The sequence below is a fragment of the Colias eurytheme genome, chromosome 15, assembly GCF_061535395.1.
Source record: "Colias eurytheme isolate Ceu_HAF_F1 chromosome 15, ilColEury1 Martin Lab GWU primary, whole genome shotgun sequence".
Classification (NCBI taxonomy): Eukaryota; Metazoa; Arthropoda; class Insecta; order Lepidoptera; family Pieridae; genus Colias; species Colias eurytheme.
The window spans coordinates 14,376-33,989 of NC_142994.1; the positions used below are offsets into that span (position 1 = coordinate 14,376).

Consider the following 19,614-nt stretch of genomic DNA (forward strand, 5'->3'; position numbering starts at 1 on the left):
GGGGAGGCCGAGACGAAGGCCGTCAAGCTTGCTTTGCCGCCGTATTGCACCGTCTACCAGGCCGAACTCCTAGCGCTCCAAAGAGCAGTAATTAGAGCCTGCAAGAGTGGAGTGGCGAAGGTCGGCATCTTCAGCGACTCCAGATCGGCCCTCCAGGCAGTCACACTCGGTTCCCCCCACCCCCTTGCTATGCAAACAAGAGCGGCCCTCCAAAAAGCTGCTTCGCAGAGGCGGGAGGTCGCTCTGTTTTGGATCAAGGCGCACGCAGAGCTAAGGGGGAACGAAAGAGTGGACCAGTTAGCCAAGGAGGCCGCTCTGGGGTCGAAGAAGAAACCCGACTACGATCTGTGTCCTGTTTCATTCGTCAAACGTATCTTGAGACAAGATACGATCGGCGAATGGGACAGGAGATACGATGTGGGGGAGACGTCTGGAGGCACGAAGCTCTTTTTCCCAAGCGCTGCTGCTGCATACAAAATAGTACGGAAAATAGACATCACACACCACACCACACAAGCACTGACTGGACACGGTGGATTCGCCTTCTACTTGAACAGATTCAAGCTGAAGGAGAATCCATCGTGTCTGTGTCCGCCCGGAGTCGACGAGACGGTTTTTCACCTGTTGCTCGAGTGTCCGATTTTTGCAAGAGATGGATAATATGTTATTGAGCAAAAATTGGGCATCGCGATGACGGGTGAGAATCTGCCTAAAATAAACATCTCTGGACAATATTCCAGAGGAAAGCACACAACACCCTGAGATGGCGGGTGCTTTAAAAAAAAAAAAAAAAAAAAAAAAAACAACCTAACCAATGTCATTTACTTTGTACACACCGCAATCCGATGGATGTAGCCTTCGCTCTCAGAATGTTTCTGGTAAGGTAAATGGTTTAAAAATTGACATAGGCGACTATTATTCGGAAGATGGTTCCACTCCGATGAGAAAAATACATAAAAAACAAGATCTGAATATCGTAGATAATTTATTAATTAAAATGCATTTTGGTTTCATCTTATTTAACAATAATACTTGATTCTATACAAAAACCTTTCACATAAATAACCACTCAACATTTTCCGCAGTAGGTACGACAACGTATTTGGGCATTCCTGAGGCCGTTCGTCACTCATGTTGACGTTACACATTTATTAAATAACCAGCACATTTGTACGGCTTGTCAGTTTATACTGTAAGTGAGGCTGGCGCACTGTCGTAACCCGTTAATACAACATTCCGTCCGTGATTATGAAGCTAAGTAGCGGTCTCAAACGATTACATAAGGTATTTACAATTAAATTGAATATAAATATTCTACTCTGAACGACGAAAAAATGTACTCTGTCTCATTACAAGTGATTAAATGTCTCGCTCCTTGAGACGTTTTACTTTAAATTTAAAAACAGTATTCATTTTTATATAATCGACTTTCTTAAATATTAAGTCCATCATCTACGGTACGTAAGCGATAAAAAAAGTGTATGGCACTACTAGTATTGTTGCGTTTACAAATATTATAGATCGTGGACTCAATAATTATCCTTAAAACGGTAAAATTAACATAGATATTAGTCATCGTTTCGTCGAGTACATTCAGTATGAGGAAACGACCGCTTCGGATGCGACATGCGACTCAAAAACCATCGCGACTATGTATAAGTTAATAATTTAGAAAGCGTAAATTAATATCGTGCGCTTCCGAAGCGAACGCGGTTCACGCGGAACCTGAGCTCGTTCGCGGGTCACAACTATCGTGCTAATCGATAAAATAAAATAAAATACAAACTATTTACATTTTCACTTGGAAACACACGCGACACACTCGAAGCGACACGCTCCCGGCGCGGCCGCTTCGCGCCTCGCCGTGCGGAAACGATGCGGAATGAAAAATCAGATAGCGAGGGGTCGATGCCGCAGCGCTCACACGTAGTCGTGCGGCCCGGCCAGCCCGGCCGCGGCCCAGTCGCAGCGCTCACACGTAGTCGTGCGGCCCGCCCGGCCCGGCCCGCCCGTCCAGCCCGGCCGCGGCCCAGTCGCAGCGCTCACACGTAGTCGTGCGGCCCGGCCAGCCCGGCCGCGGCCCAGTCGCAGCGCTCACACGTAGTCGTGCGGCCCGGCCAGCCCGGCCGCGGCCCAGTCGCAGCGCTCACACGTAGTCGTGCGGCCCGGCCAGCCCGGCCGAGGCCCAGTCGCGCCGGCGCGGCGCCGCCAGCCCGCACAGCGGCAGCTGCAGGAAGTCGGCCAGGTTGTTGAGCGGCCCGCGCGAGAAGGGCGAGCGCCCGCCGCGCTCCTGGAAGTGCCGGTAGCGCCCGCGGTTCAGCTGCTCGTTCGTCGTCATGCCGAGACACACCACCTGACACGTCGAGAGATCACGTGAGACGTTTCACAGACTTTTAAATATCTTTTAAAACGACCATTCGTCGAATCGTCCGCGCGCCACTCACCAGGTAGAGCTGGCAGCAGGAGAGTACGGAGACCCAGAAGAGGTGGAAGAGCGCGTTGAGCAGCACCCAGGCGAGCCAAGCGTTGCAGGCGGGCCAGCGCAGCGCGTCGGCGCCGCACGCCGTGCCGTAGTAGCGCACGCCGCCCCACAGCATCCAGCCGCACATGGCCATCAGGCACAGCAGGAAGCCCACGAAGTGGCGGTGGTTCTCGGCGCCGATGCAGTTGGCGACCCAGGGGCAGTGGTGGTCGAACTTGGCGACGCAGCGGTTGCACACGGAGCAGTGCTTGGAGCGCAGCGGGCGCCGCAGCAGACACGCGGAGCAGAAGCGCGCCGCCTCGAACCCGCCGCCGCCGCCCTCCGACAGCTCGATGATAGTCTGCCGGCACGAGACACCGCCTCTTGCTATTATCCTTCGCTTCGTTCACGATTTCGGACACATTTATTCATAATAAAACATGATATTATTTTCGCTAATTACATTACATACAAACTACACATATTATAGTCTGAGATCTTAAGGGTGCTACTAACGATTTTTAACAAAAAACGCTATTTTACGAAATTGACGAAAATTTTACTTTTTTCGTGATGGGTGTCATTTTCATGGTTTTTGGGGTAGCTATTAACGAATATGCGGTCAAAACTAAAATCCAAGATGGTCGTCGAATTTCAAGATCGCGTCATGGTAATACTGTCGCGTTATGGAGCAAGGCAGCGATTTTGGTATCTATGAATCTCGCCAAAGAAGTTTCACTCCTGACACGTTTTTTCGGCACACACGTTCTTTTTTATTTTATTCTCTTCGTTTAAATGTTTTAGATAAACTTTATTTTAAATAAAGTTTAGCGAATATATTTAAACTTAAAGTTAATAATATCTGTCAGAATATTAACACAGATGATTGTCGCTGCGTACACTGTCACTAATTCACTATACTTGGATTCACTAATAAAACACCACTGCTGTTGTAAGGCATTTAATTAATCAAAACACAGAATACATATGATATTACAAAAACAAAACACTAGCCTGATATAAGTTCGAACAAATCTAACGTGGCGCCATCTAGTTTGCGATAAGGAACTAAACGTAACTAAACGACGGTATTGAACATCCCGCCCACCAAAAGCACCTAGTGCTTTTCTAAACAAAAAGAAACATAAATAACAATTCAGTTGAAGAGTACATTTAACCTAATAAACACAAAGTAATTCTTATAACGTCTCAACGTAAACAATAGAAACTCTTGTTACATACATCTAAACTCAACGTAAACAATATAAACCTGAGAGTGAACTAAAACAATATTGACTTCTAAACAACAACATTTTTCAATGTAAAAAATAGGAACAAAAAATACATACTGCTACATTAACTTAACTAAGAATTCTATACAATAACGAATGAGCTAGGCCTTTGGTAAAATACATAACTTATTACAAGGACGTTTACAAAGACCGTTCTTAGTTTTAATTGTTACAACTCGGGTAAGGTTGTCCTTACCCGGATGTTTTTCAACGATTTTCCCTAATAACCATTTAGCCGGAGGAACATTATGGTCCCTTATAATAACAATATCGTCAACGTCAGGTTCTGTCTTTTTTGAAAACCATTTGTACCTATTATTTAACGTCACTAAATACTCATTTGACCACGTCTTCCAAAAATTATTAACCATCCGTTGAGTAAGTTTCCACCTTTGAAGACCTGTGAGAGAGGTCTTTGAATAATCGCTTTCAGGAATTAAGACTAATGGTTCACCGACTAAGAAGTGCCCAGGTGTGAGGGGCATCTCGTCACCTGGGTTATCACTAATTGCAGAAATTGGACGGGAGTTTAAGCACGCTTCTACTTGGGTCAACACAGTTGTCAGTTCTTCGAAGGTAAGTATTGCGTCTCCTACTATTCTTTTCAGGTGTGTTTTCGCTGAACGAACACCAGCTTCCCACAGCCCTCCAAAGTTAGGCGCGTGTGGGGGTATAAAATGCCAAGTGGTTCCGTCCTGGGTAAGTAAATTACTAATTTCATCGGCCAACTCTGATTTCGCTTGACATAACATTTTACGCAGCTCTTTATCCGCACCAACGAAATTAGTCCCATTGTCGCTGTACAGATCGCGGCAATGCCCTCTTCGAGACACAAAGCGTTTGAATGCAGCTATGAATCCAGAACTGGTAAGGTCTGACACAGCCTCTAAGTGGATCGCCTTAGTCGCCATACACACAAATAGACAAATATAGCCTTTATAGGATTTCGATCCTCTACCAGGCGAAAACCTTATATCTATGTACCCGGTAAAATCAACACCTGATGACCTAAACGGCTTATCCGGAGTCAATCTAACCTTAGGTAACTGGCCCATTAATTGGTTGTTATTCTGGCGAGAATAACGTAGGCAAGTCATGCATTCTCTGAAGCACTTCTTCACCTTTTCTCTAATTCGTAGGATCCAAAATTTACTTCTAAGGAAGTTTATCATAAGCTGTGGCCCCCCGTGAAGTGTTCTGTGGTGCGCATCCAATATTAATAACCTAGTGAGATGAGACTCACTGGGCATTATTAGAGGATGTTTCTTATTAAACTGCACAGAAGACAGTTGTATTCGACCGCCCACCCTTAGCAACCCTTTTTCATCAAGAAAGGGTGCAAGAGTGTGCAGTGGACTTCCTTTAGTAACACTTCCGGTTCGAGACATTAACTTATTAATTTCATCTTCAAAATATAGTCTTTGGGTAGCTTTTACAATTATATCTAATGTAGTGTCCATTTCATTGATCGTAATTCTTTTATTAATATCTCTTAATTCTTTAGGTTCTCTTAGTTTTAGGAATTTTCTACAATAAGATAAAACTCGTAACATTCTAGTTAGATTTGAAAACCGTTCCCATATAAATTCTTCAGCAGATCGCGTCGTATTGGTAAGTACCTTTAACGGTCGTACTTCAACATCAGTGTCAACATCTAATTGTGTGCTATAAACATGATTTTCGTGTAGGCTCTTAGGACCATGCCACCAAAGATCATAATGGATTAGTTCTCGAGAGGATATACCCCTAGAGGCACAATCGGCTGGATTCTGGTCTGTGGCAACATGGTTCCATTGATCACTATCCAAAACAGTCAAAATCTCGGAGACCCTGTTGCTTACAAACGTCGTCCATCGGCTGGGTTCTCCACGGAGCCATGCAAGCACTATGGTCGAGTCGGACCAGGCAAACAACTTATCTTTAGGTACCTGCAGTACCTGTGCAACCTCAGAAATTAATTTGGCAGCCAACAACGCCGCGCATAGTTCCATTCTCGGAATGGATATCTCCTTCTGAATTGGGGCGACTTTAGTTTTAGATGTGACTACATTTACGTGAGTATTGCCATCGGTGTCCATTGTTTTCAGATAGACGACAGCAGCATAAGCTACCTGAGAAGCGTCAGCAAATACGTGAAGCTCAACTGGATCATCATTCGTTGTAGAAAGCCACCTAGGAACAGCTATACCTCGAATACCATCTAACTCTTTTCTAAAGTGTAGCCATTGATTTAATAATTCTGACGAAAGATTTTCATCCCAATTCAATCCAGATTTCCACAGTGTTTGCATAAAGATCTTCGCCGTAATGAGGACAGGAGCAACCCAACCCAGAGGGTCGTAAAGTCGCGCAATATCAGATAACACTTTCCGTTTGGTTACAGGCTCATCTAACTCCGGTAAGTTGTAAGTATACTCAAATTTATCTATGTTTTTATTCCAGGAAATACCCAACACCTTAATTGTATCATTGATTTTAAAAATAAATGTATCTTTTGAAGATTGATTATCATTTTCAATATGATTCAGTAATTTGGGACAATTACTGCACCACTTTTGGAGCTTAAACCCACCTTTAGACATTAATTGATTCATCTCTTTATAAATATCTATAGCTTTCTCCTCTGAATTACAACCGGTCAACAAATCGTCCATATAAAAATCTTCAAGTGTAATTTTTGCGGCAAGTGGATATTTCAACTCTTCGTCTCGAGCCAATTGTTGCAGTGACTTAACCGCCAAATACGGTGCACAAGCAGTACCGAAGGTAAGTCGCGATAGCTTAAAATGTTGCATGGGTTGCAATGGATCAGCCCGCCATAAAATTCTTTGGAAATCGGAATCATCTTCATGTACCACTATCTGCCTATACATCTGTACGATGTCTGCCACAATACAATAAATATGCGTTCGCCACCTCATTATAATGTGGCGCAAATCTTGTTGAATTTTAGGTCCAACGAGTAACGTGTCATTCAATGATACGTTATTATTCCCCTTGCACGACGCATCAAAAACAACACGAAGTTTGGTGGTTTCCTTGTCTTCCCTTATCACGGCGTGATGAGGTAGGTAAAAGGAAAATGGATACTCAATATCCTCCTTACTTAAAATCGGTTCCATGTGTTTCTGATTCTGGTAGTCGACTATAACCTTCTCATATTCAGCGTGCAAGTCAGAATTATTTTTAAACTTTCTTTCTAATACCTTAAATCTCTTCAAAGCAACTTCCTTGGAATTTCCGTACACACACTTTGGATCTGGCTCCTTAAATGGCAATCTCACTACGTAACGACCTTCTTCATTTCTTGTGGTAGTACTCTCATAAATTTCTTCACATCTGATTTCTTCCTTCGTAAGTTTCTTTCCTATTAAATCTGGTTCTCTTTCAATTTCCCAAAACTGTGTCAAAATATTATCTTCTCTTACCTGTAAATGTAAATTTACTACTCTAGGATTTGATTCTTCATTTTCGCCTATTCTTCCAGACAAGATCCAGCCAAGATGAGTATTCTGTGCAATAGGACCGTCATGCATGGGATGTTTCAAGAAACCACTCAACATTATTTGACTGAAAATATCTACTCCTAAAATAATATCTATCTTACCAGGTGAACCATATTTGGGATCGGCTAACGGTAGATTATTGAGCTCTGGCCAATCAAAAATGGAAACCTTACTCGACGGAAGAAAAGATGTTAAAGATGGCAACACATATGCATTTACTGAAACAGAAAATTCATGATTATGTAGTGATTCTAACTCAAAAGAAACAATGTGTTTAGATCTAAGGTTACCATCACCTACTCCAGTTATTAAACCATTTATTGGTGTACGCTTAAGACATAAATATTGTACAGTACTTTCGGTAATAAAAGAGGCCTCAGAGCCTTGATCGATTAATATTCGCGCAGTTTGGACGCAGCCATTTGCAGATCTAACCCTAGCTAATGCTGTAGCTAATAGCACTTTGACTTGATGTTTATCTTTCGCAAAATGAGCTACTACTTTCTTATCATACTGGCGATTCTCATCTAAGCTCGTCGGTTGGTGGGTAGTACTCGTACTTGGTTCCCCTGGCGCAGGGAGAAGATTTCTTTCTATATGCAGCAGGGTGTGGTGTCGTCTGCCACAACGCCGGCAACACGTCGACTGGTGACAGCTCCTCACGTTGTGGTTGGATGAGAAACAATTGAAGCAAAGTCTCTTGGCTTGAATAAACTCATATCTCTCTTCGGGAGACTTGCCTCCAAATTGTTTACATTGGTATAATAAATGAGCATCTGAACAGCATACGCAGACTTTACTATTTTCTTTGTAAGTATCCTTTTTATTATCTTGTATAATATGAAACGCCTTTTGTCTTGTTTGCTTTGGACTTATACTATTCTTCATGTTTTGTTTAGATTCACCTACTAGCATCTCCAATGTTCTAAATCTACTTTCCAGGAAGGTTACGAGCTCACTCCATTTTGGGATGCTGTCAGTTTGAGATCGGCCAGCCTCGGTCTCCCACTGGCGGCGGGACTCTAAATCTAATTTTGAGACTATTAAAAAATTAATGATCGCATCCCACGAAGACACGTCAATATCTAAATTCTTTAGAGCCTTCAAACATGCCTCCGTGGTATCGATAAGGTGTTTGATTGCTGTAGCCGACTCGCTAGACATAGGCTTTTGACCGAACAAACGTTTTAGAATCTCATTAACATTGAATCTTTTGTTATTATATCTGCGCTTCAATCTGTCCCACGCCTCGTAATAATTTGTATCAGTAGTCGATAAGCTCCTTAATAAATTCTCTGGTTCGCCTTTTAAACTACATTTCAGGTAATGCAACTTCTGAACTTGGCTTAATGATGGATTTCTATCGATCAAAGAGACAAACATGTCGTGGAAGCTCTGCCATTCTTCATAATTACCCGAAAATGTGGGTAACTGTATTTGTGGAAGCTTCACTTCACTACCTGCACAGGTGACGTTCGATGGACTGACTTTAGAAGAACCCGCTGAGCTGGAACCAAGATCAACTTTCATTTTTGATTTGTAACTAATATAAATTTCTTCTAGGTTATCATAGATCTCTTCGGTAAAATAGGGGGTTTTTTCGCGTTCCCTTTTTGATGCAACTGATATAATATTCAAATGGTTCTCGGTAAACTTCTTCCAACTTGCCTCCAAACATTCTAATTTTATTTCAATGTAAACGTTTGTCAGTCTTTCCTTTGGGGTCTTTTTATAATTTGAAAAACTTTTATTTATTTGTTCATGTATCTCTACTTGCTGAGCAACGAATGGATCCATTTCTTCTATCTTTAATTTTATTCAATTTTTTCTAAGTCCAAAGTGTATACAAATTTTTATGAAATTTTTCTAAGTCCCATATGCATACAAATTTTTATCAAATTTTTCTAAGTCCAAGATGCATACTAATTTTTATCAAATTTTTCTAAGTCCAAGATGCATACTAATTTTTATCAAATTTTTCTAAGTCCAATATTTAATCAAAATTTTCTAAGTTAATATTTAAGCTAATTTTTATAAGTCCAAGTTATCACAACACTGAATTTTTACAAGTCTTTATTGTCCACTTAGTTCACTTTACTCACGGTTTTTACAAGTCCTTATTATTCCTTTATTCCCGGGTTTCGGCACCAGATGTCGCTGCGTACACTGTCACTAATTCACTATACTTGGATTCACTAATAAAACACCACTGCTGTTGTAAGGCATTTAATTAATCAAAACACAGAATACATATGATATTACAAAAACAAAACACTAGCCTGATATAAGTTCGAACAAATCTAACGTGGCGCCATCTAGTTTGCGATAAGGAACTAAACGTAACTAAACGACGGTATTGAACAATGATCATTGCCACAGAGTTGCGTTTTATATTACACTAGCTTTTTGCCTGCGGCTTCGCCCGCGTTTTCAAAGAAAAACCCGCATAGTTCCCGTTCCCGTGGGATTTCCGGGATAAAACCTAGCCTATGTTACTCGTGGATAATGTAGCTTTCGAATGGTGAAAGAATTTTTAAAATCGTTCCAGTAGTTTATGAGCCTATTCATTACAATCAAACAAACAAACAAACAAAGTTTTCCTCTTTATAATATTAGTGTAGATTTCTAAATATGCATTTCAATGTTCTTTAAAATTGTTTTTTTTAAGACTTTCTACAAAACTGTAGTTGTTAACGTTTTTGTTGTTTTATTTAAGTTTACTTTAAAGTTTAAAGGAGTAAGAAAAATATACCTTATTATCGACGGTTACATTGGGGATTTGGTAATACCTACATAGCTGTCTCAAAAGCCTTGAAAATGACACCCATGACGAAAAGATTTCAAATTTTCGTCGGCGCCATCTTGGATTTTAGTTTTGACCCCATATTGGTTAATAGCTACCCCAAAAACCACCCACATTTGCAAATGTGTTTGCTACTTAGGAAAAGTTCAGTTTTAATATATAGTATATACTATAATACAGGTAATGACGAATTTAATTTATTTCATTTCGACTGTTTCTCGGAATAACATATATTTACTAAGAATTGCATACAATGCCGGGTTTAATATATTGCCGGTAACATAATATTATGTATGATAATAATTCTTAAAAAAGTATTTTATACATTTCTTAAAAATCTTCGATATTGTATACAATAATACAATTCATATTCAAATTGTTGTAAAATAGTCACACTTTTAAGTTGGTTGAATACACTAAAATACTTATAAGGATCGTACCTACTAATAAAAGTAACAAAATGAATTTTTAAAGTTCCCAGTAATCTTCTGGAATCAATTTTAATAAAAATATAAAAAAATAATAATATCAAGTATGAAGATGATCTATAAAATGGATTGCGCTATGTTTACGTGAGCGCGATGTCCCGCGAACCACGTTGCGACGTTAAATACCTAAATTTGAGTAACGCAGATTTGTGACAGCGTCCTTAACCAATATGAGGTCAAAACTAAAATCCAAGATGGCGCCGACGAAAATTTTACATCTTTAAATTGAAAATCGTATTTCAGCGACAATTTTGTATGACGTCGTACAATTTTTATAAGATGATCGTAGAACTGAATATATTATATTTAAATTAAGATATTACTATGATCTCACGTGTAATTTCAAAGAAATTAATAATATAAAATAAAATGGTACCGTAAAATAGCGTTTTTTGTAAAAAGTCGTAATAGCGTCCTTAATAGGACAAACATACATTTAATTTTATTAAAGCTTGTTAAATTCAACTAATATTACAAATGCGAAAGTTTGTATATTCGTTGTTTTCTATTTTACTCGTTCGAGCAAAAACTACTGAACCGATTTTCTTGAATTTTGGCACACACATAGAGGGTAACTTGGATAGGAGGGTAACACATAGGATAGTTTTTATCCTGAAAATCCCACGGGAACGGGAACTATGCGGGTTTTCTATCGAATACGAGGACAAAGCTGCGGGCGAAAAGCTAGTTGCAATATTAAAACTTTAAACCGCAGGCGAAAAGCGAAAAACATCAAAAGCTAAAAATAAATCGATATCCGGTACGTAAATCGATACGACAGGCTGACCTGCATCTTCTCCTGGCGCGTGGCGGAGATGACGCCGGGGTCGGCGCGCCACGAGCGCAGGAACGTGTGCCACAGCAGCAGCGAGCTCAGCAGGAAGGCCAGCGTGGCGCCCGCGCCCACGGCCGGCGCGATCACCAGCAGCCACGTGACGTAGAACCACGCCTGCACACACGGCCGGTCAGCGCGCCGCCCGAGCGGGCCCTCCCCCCTCGCCCCTCGGCGCGGCGCGCGCTACCTACCTTAGTCGCCAAATAGATACTGAGGGGAAATATGTTCTTCAGCTCGTCGTCGAACAACAAGTTCGACACGAAGTGTAACAGGGCGTAGAAACAGATCAATATCAGAAGTTTCAGGAGCTGCGGCGCGTCCAGTTCGACCACCATTCCGGTTATATAAAATGCGAGGAAAGGTATGATGACTACGCACCACCATCTAAATTTCTGTAAGAAAAAATTTGATATCAATGAAAAATTTTAATAATTCCTTCTGATCACGTTTAGTCGCCATTCGATGAGTCGCCGATCCGATCGAAATACTCACTCTATCATATGTTATTCTACGAAAGCAGTTACTTCTCGAGGTAGATAACTCTTTAACTTTCTCCGCGACTTTGCTACCGATCCACACCGCGTTAGGATTGTTCTGTAACATTGTCAAAGGAGTGACACCGCGATGATTCGGGACATCTAAGCTCGCATTACCCTGTAATTAGAAAAAGAAAATCACCGGTAAAGCCACAGACGAACACTACTAATTAGAATATTCGTGTCAATTCGTAGAAGAGGCTCTCACGTAAAGAATCAGAGTACAGATGGCGGTAGAGTTCCGGGCGAGGATCGCCCAGTGCAGCGCCGTGTTGCCGTGCGAGCGGTCCTGCGGGCTCGTGGAGGCGCCCAGCGACAGCAGCAGGCGCGTGGGGTCCACGGCCGTGACCTTCCACGCGGCCCACATGAGCGGCGTCATGCCGCCTGCGTCGGGCGCGTCGGGCGGCACGCCGCGCGCCACGAGGTACGCCACCACGGCCGTGTGCCCGAACTGCGCCGCCAGGTGCAGGCAGGCGCAGCCCTCGGCGTCGCGCAGCGCCGGGTCGGCGCCGGCGCGCACGAGCAGCACCGTGGCCTCCAGGTGCCCCTGCCGCGTGGCCCAGTGCAGCGGCGTCGACTGCAGCTCGCCCCCTATGGCGTCCACCTTAGCGTTCTTTGACAGCAGATACTCGATGATTTCACGCCTAAAATTGTTGCGAAATAAACATAGATAATTAATTAGATAGATAATTAAAATATTATTAGATTTGTGATAAAATAAAGTTAAAAAAATTGCAAAACTTAGTTGTTGCATAAGTGAGACCTAAATGGCCACAGATTTGCACTTCAAGAAATTGACTAGCATACAACACAAGGTAATATATTTGTAACTTTTGCACAAAAATACTTATAGTTTATTACAAAGTTGTAATAATAATGAGACATTGTGATAATTGTGTCATTCATTATATTATACCATCATCAAAATATAACAAATCATGATGGGGTCTATCATAAATAAAAGTTGTTCATTAGCATTCCCAAATACATACTTTAATCAGGACGAGCAACGTAATGTACACCATAAACTACTATGGATTTTAGTGGAAAACTTTACATAGAATTTTTTTTATAATAAGCCGGGGCGGACCGCTAGTATATTTTAATTATATTATGTACTTAAACCTTCTTCCTGGTCACTCTATATAGCATAAAACTTTGTTTTGTATTTTTTAAGATCTAATCATATAATACATACAGACATTAGGACAACAATTTTGCTTTATACTATGTAATGATTACTTACAAAACTCTTATGTTATCCATATTTTAAAAGTAAAATATATTTTAAAGTTAAAAAAATGCCTTTAAAATTAAAAGGTAGAAAATCTTGTGATCCTTCTTCAAGTACTGGGCACAAATCATTTTAAAATTAGACTAGTAAAACTTACCCATCTAGACTGTAATGTTTGGATTAGAAATAAAATGGATTTGATGTAAGTTTTTTTAGTCTATTCTATTTTATGTGACTAAGGGATACATAAAACTGAAACTAACACAAGTTTTTTTTTTTACTAACTATTAAGCATAATGAAATTTGATTAATTTAATATATTTAATGTAACAAGCTTTTAGCCCGCAGCTTCACCCGCATAGTCAAAGGAAAACCCACATAGTTCTCATGGGATTTTCAGTTTGAGAGTTGGAGTTTGTAATATTGTGGATATTACTATCCTATATTGTGCACCTGTTGTTGATAGCTGCCCAGTGCAGTAGAGTGACTGTTTCATGGTCAGGCTGATTAACATCCCAGCCAGCCTCCACCAGCTCCTTGACTCTATTGTAAGCTCCATACTGAGTTGCCTTAACAATATCAAAACCACTGTAATCTCGCTCCAGAGGTGCCGGTGGAGGCTCGCGTGACAAGGGTCCATCGCATTCGTGCTGTGCCGTCCCACATTGTACGGTCGTAGCCGCACCACAAGTACCGTCATACATTTCCTCACGATTACTTATAACTTTGTCTACTCATTATCACAACTCATAATGATTTAAAATACTTTATATACTGTACACTGCAAAATATAATAAGTTATTGATAATTTTTTTTTCCAATGGCAATAAAACCTAAATGTCAAATAAATTCTGACATTGACCGTTTCAAAGATAATAAAGTTATATGAAAAGATAAAAAATTCAAACATTACATTTACAATTTTTTGTATTATTCGCGAACCTTAGATCATTAAGTAATGGATAACACACGCAGGCGTTTCCCCTTTTGCCGAGGTATAAGATTATTCGAATCGACAAATCTTATGCTTTCATAAAAACTACTTGCGTAATCGATTACGAACACTCTGCGTATTCGTAAAACATCGAAAGGACGTCTGCGAGTGCTCCGCTAAAAATACCGTTTTGCACTGTCAAGTCTTGCAGAAGCAATTCAAACATGTCGAATATTAAAAAAGATGGTGTTGAAAGTATCAAAATATAGAAGTGACAGTTATGTCAAATGTATCTGTGGTATGTTATATCTGTAATGTGCTTTTGAATCTGTGGTCTGAATAAAATAATGTTAGTCGTTCTTTGTCACTGAAACCGTGTGTTTTATTTGAGATGGAATAACCTTTCATTTGTGTATATTTTTTTATTTTTTTAACGTACATTTCTAATTAAATGCAATTTCTAATAATCGTCGATGTATCGTTTAGCGATATGATCAAGACAAATAATCGAGTCATGTGTGTACTCGATCATTGATGCGGCCTCACGAGACTATCATGGAAAGAAAATATACAAATTTAATCTTTATGAACTAAGAGATAAAGTTGAATTTAAAACGCGATATTGAACCGCATTCCCCACGAGACTATAAAGTGATGTAGCGAGACTATCTTGAAGAGAAAATATACAAATTTAATCTTTATGAACTAAGCGATAAAGTTGAATTTAGAACGCGATATTGAACCGCACTCCCCACGAGACTATAAAGTGATGTAGCGAGACTATCTTGAAGAGAAATTCAAATTTAATCTTTATGAACTTAGTGATAGAGTTGAATTTAAAAACTCGTCGCTTAAAAGGTCGTAAATTTTAACGACTTTCTTAGTGACGGACTGCTTTTAACTTGAACGTCGATAAAAAAATATTTTTCTAAGTATAATTTGAAATGAGATGAGAATTAATCTTTATTATATTAAAATTTTACACAACTGCATAAAAAGGAGTATAATGTTTATTTTGTAAGTCTTGTATATATTTATTAAAATTTACGCTTGGTTACTTTTAACTGGCAGACGGAACCCTTCGTGCGCGAGTCCGACTCGCATTTAGCCGTTTTTTTTTGTAATGTTAATCTTGTAACCTTTCTATTAAGTATGTAATCTATACTAATATTATAAAGCTGAAGAGTTTGTTTGTTTGTTTGAACGCGCTATTCTCGGGAACTACTGGTCCGATTTGAAAAATTCTTTCGGTGTTAGATAGCCCATTTATCGAGGAAGGTATATATCATCACACTACGACCAACAGGAGTGGAGCCACGGGGGTGAAACCGCGCGGATCAGCTACTTTGTTTATACATATGTATGTACGAATATTGCGTATATTTCAGATTTACAAAAAATCCTGCTTTAAGGCTAAGGTGGATTGAATGCTGTGGGAGAAAATCAGAATGGACACCTCGGTACAGAAATAATAAAAATTTCTGGACCGATATTTATTTTATTGAATATAATATGTGATGTGTTGAATAAATACATATTCAAATACAAATAAAATGGCGTTTTATTGTTTTTTCGTATGCATATAATAATGATGAAAACGTTACAAATGACCTGTGTAGTATTTTTTATGAATACATATAATATTAATGTTATTTCTAATTTCAACAAAATTATTATTTTTGTAATATCGATATGGTTACATCCCTTTAGAGCGATTGTATTATTACGTATATGTATAGAGATTTTTCTGTGTAATCGATGTACATATGTGTGCAAAAACATGCTAGTCTGTCCATTTTGTAATAGTTTGAGTTTGTAAAGACACAAATTATTTTTGTGAATGTGTGATTGTGTTTCAAAGTGTGAGTTACCCTCCCCGCACCAAAACCGGCAGAAAGTTTAGTTAGAACATTTGCCAGCGTGCTCCATCCATTACTTAATGATCTAAGTCGCGAACAAAGATAGTCCATTGAATAAAAAGTTCTAGAGTGCGTGAGTTAGTAACGTAAGATGTTTCTTCGGAAACATGTCCAGAGTCCCTAGGTAATAAACATACTAAAACCCCGGGCCACTAGGAGGAGCCCCGGAGTGGGGGGAGGGGGAAAATGGGTTCATTTTTTCATTTTTCGCTTAAATCTCAAAAACGGTACATGTTAGAGAAAAACTTTCAAGGAAAAGTTGAAAGGCCATAAAATTATCTACAAGTTGTACCTGAATCATTTTTTCCTATATCCTACCGTTTCTGAGTTATACGCAGTAAAACATGATTTTGGCTCAAACAATTTCCACATCAATCGATCAAAAAATATTTCTTTCTTCCAAAAAACTCAAAAGTGCAACTTGTGACCGGTACTGATAGATTGCTCTTAATTAGGTCTATAATTGGTAAAATAAACACATTCCTCCATGGAAGCCTTTAGGAGGAATCGATTGTCAAAATATTATATTATGGTAGTTTGAGTTACTGAACTTGATCTTTTTATTTTTTTCTTCCAAAAAACTCATAAGTGCAACTTGTGACCGGTACAGATAGATTGCTCATAATTGGGTCTATCATTGATAAAAATACCAGATTCCACCATGGAGGCCTTTAGGAGGTATTGAATTTTATTAGGGTAGTTACGATACATGAACTTTTTAACTAACTACCCTAATAAAATTCAATTCCCCATAAACACCTCCATGGTGGAATCTGGTATTTTTATCAATGATAGACCTAATTATGAGCAATCTATCTGTACCGGTCACAAGTTGCACTTTTGAGCTTTTTGGAAGAAAAAAAATAAAAAGTTCATGTATCGTAACTACCCTGATAAAATTCAATTCCCCGTAAACGCCTCCGTGGTGGAATCTGGTATTTTTAGCAATGATAGACCTAATTATGAGCAATCTATCTGTACCGGTCACAAGTTGCACTTTTGAGTTTTTTGGAAGAAAAAAATAAAAAGATCAAGTTCAGTAACTCAAACTGCCCTAATATAATATTTTGACAATCGATTCCTCCTAAAGGCTTCTATGGAGGAATGTGTTTATTTTACCAATTATAGACCTAATTAAGAGCAATCTATCAGTACTGGTCACAAGTTGCACATTTGAGTTTTTTGGAAGAAAGAAATATTTTTTGATCGATTGATGTTGAAATTGTTTGAGCCAAAATCATGTTTTACTGCGTATAACTCAGAAACGGTAGGATATAGGAAAAAATGATTCAGATACAACTTGTAGATAATTTTATGGCCTCTCAATTTTTCTTGAAAGTTTTTCTCTAACATGTACCGTTTTTGAGATTTAAGCGAAAAATGAAAAATGGACCCATTTCCCCCCTCCCCCCACTCCGGGGCTCCTCCTAGTGGCCCGGGGTTTTAGTATGTTTATTACCTAGGGACATGTACCATGTATCGTAACTACCCTGATAAAATTCAATTCCCCATAAACGCCTCCGTGGTGGAATCTGGTATTTTTAGCAATGATAGACCTAATTATGAGCAATCTATCTGTACCGGTCACAAGTTGCACTTTTGAGTTTTTTGGAAGAAAAAAATAAAAAGATCAAGTTCAGTAACTCAAACTGCCCTAATATAATATTTTGACAATCGATTCCTCCTAAAGGCTTCTATGGAGGAATGTGTTTATTTTACCAATTATAGACCTAATTAAGAGCAATCTATCAGTACTGGTCACAAGTTGCACATTTGAGTTTTTTGGAAGAAAGAAATATTTTTTGATCGATTGATGTTGAAATTGTTTGAGCCAAAATCATGTTTTACTGCGTATAACTCAGAAACGGTAGGATATAGGAAAAAATGATTCAGATACAACTTGTAGATAATTTTATGGCCTTTCAACTTTTCCTTGAAAGTTTTTCTCTAACATGTACCGTTTTTGAGATTTAAGCGAAAAATGAAAAAATGAACCCATTTTCCCCCTCCCCCCACTCCGGGGCTCCTCCTAGTGGCCCGGGGTTTTAGTATGTTTATTACCTAGGGACTCTTGACATGTTTCCGAAGAAACATCTTACGTTACTAACTCACGCACTCTAGACCCCCCTTGGAGGGACTCATTCAATGGACTAATGCCACCAAAGCTTAGGTAACCAAAGCAAAATATGCGAAAGTGATTAAATAATAAAAAGTACTATTAAAGTGTAAATAATATTGTGTGTGATTGTGATAAAAACCTGCTACTATCGAAAGGTGAGTGAATCCTGAATTCATTAGATTATTGATAGAGCTTTATGTCTCACAGCGTTTTGAGTGGTGATTGGACAGGCGGCCTTAAGCATACATAGGGATATAGGGACAGAGAAAGCGAATTTATTTTATACTATTTAGTGATGTAATGATGTCTGTTCTGTGAGTGAAGTGATGTCCAACAAGTTTGTGACCCGAATTAAGCCCGAATTTCAGTTCTTTTTTCTGTACAGATTAATCAGAAACTCCAAATTTTATAGTGGATATTATGTCTATAATATAGTGGCGACTCTGTGTGGGATTAATTTGTGTAGAAGCTGTGTGTAGAAGGGTGGAAAGGCCCTAAAGCGCCTTATTCACGGTCCATCTGGCTGTACGTCCCGCTAAGGTCATACACGATGCACGACGCAAAACGACAGTGAATAGTATTGACGTACGTCAATAATAATTATTATTATGTTGCTGGATGTGCACGACCAATTTTTCGTTCAGCGAGCATCCCCGCCGCCGCGAACGTTGTGCAGATGGACAGTGAATAGCGCGGACGTACGTCAGAGCGGTCTTGCATCGTGTGTGCTCGATCGTGAATAGGCTTGCTGTACAGCAGTGAGCAAATTAGCATTATGAGCTTGTCTTTCACGCAAATAGCATGTGTCAACAAATGGATCGTGAAACGATTACGAGGTTTATTGAAAAAAATATAAGTTGCACAAATGTTTATGGAATGTTTCCAGCGTCGATTATATGCAAAAACAAAAAAGAATCAATGCATTACAAAATCTAGTACCCATTACATATTTGGATGAAAAAATTATGATATACGTTTATGATAATTTTTTTTCATCCAAAACCTCTTCCTTTTTCTTTTATTCTCTTCTGCTGCTGACAATATCAGAAGAACTCGCATTTTTTGGCGTTTTGATAAAGCAGGTGGCATTTTCACACACGTCCTCTCGTTAACTTCATTCGATTTAAATGCCATGCTTGATGCGCGCACGATCGTCAGCAGGATACATCCAGCACAGCAGCCTTGAGCTGACGTACAGCGGGGATGGTCCGTGAATAAGGCGCTTATTAACTTCATTTTCCAACCCACTCTCTAACCACCATAAGTTGCCCTATAAAATATTTAACGAAGCTGTCTGTGGATGATCTATGGTTGGTCTGTGGTTTTTTAATTGTCATCTTTTGAGTGTGAGTATCATCCATGATTGTGTGCATACAGACAATTCGTCCAATTACATTTTTTAGTAGTTGTGTGCGTTCCTAAGTGTTCGCTTGTCGCGTTGCGGTGCGTGTGCTTTCCACAATTGACTTTCTTTGCCTCGTAAGTTT

General features: G+C 39.5%; 1 protein-coding gene across 1 annotated transcript; it reads right to left on the reverse strand.

The window, feature by feature from the left end:
* Window positions 1–968: 968 nt before the first annotated feature.
* Window positions 969–13,923, reverse strand: Hip14 (palmitoyltransferase Hip14). Its single transcript, XM_090109800.1, has 7 exons — window positions 13,609–13,923; window positions 12,130–12,565; window positions 11,878–12,039; window positions 11,577–11,777; window positions 11,338–11,499; window positions 2,445–2,822; window positions 969–2,353 (listed from the first exon to the last, which is right to left on the reverse strand). Exons 1-7 carry the CDS (start codon window positions 13,857–13,859, stop codon window positions 2,147–2,149), a joined length of 1,797 nt encoding a protein of 598 aa, XP_089965926.1. The 5' UTR covers window positions 13,860–13,923; the 3' UTR covers window positions 969–2,146.
* Between the last annotated feature and the right edge of the window lie 5,691 nt (window positions 13,924–19,614).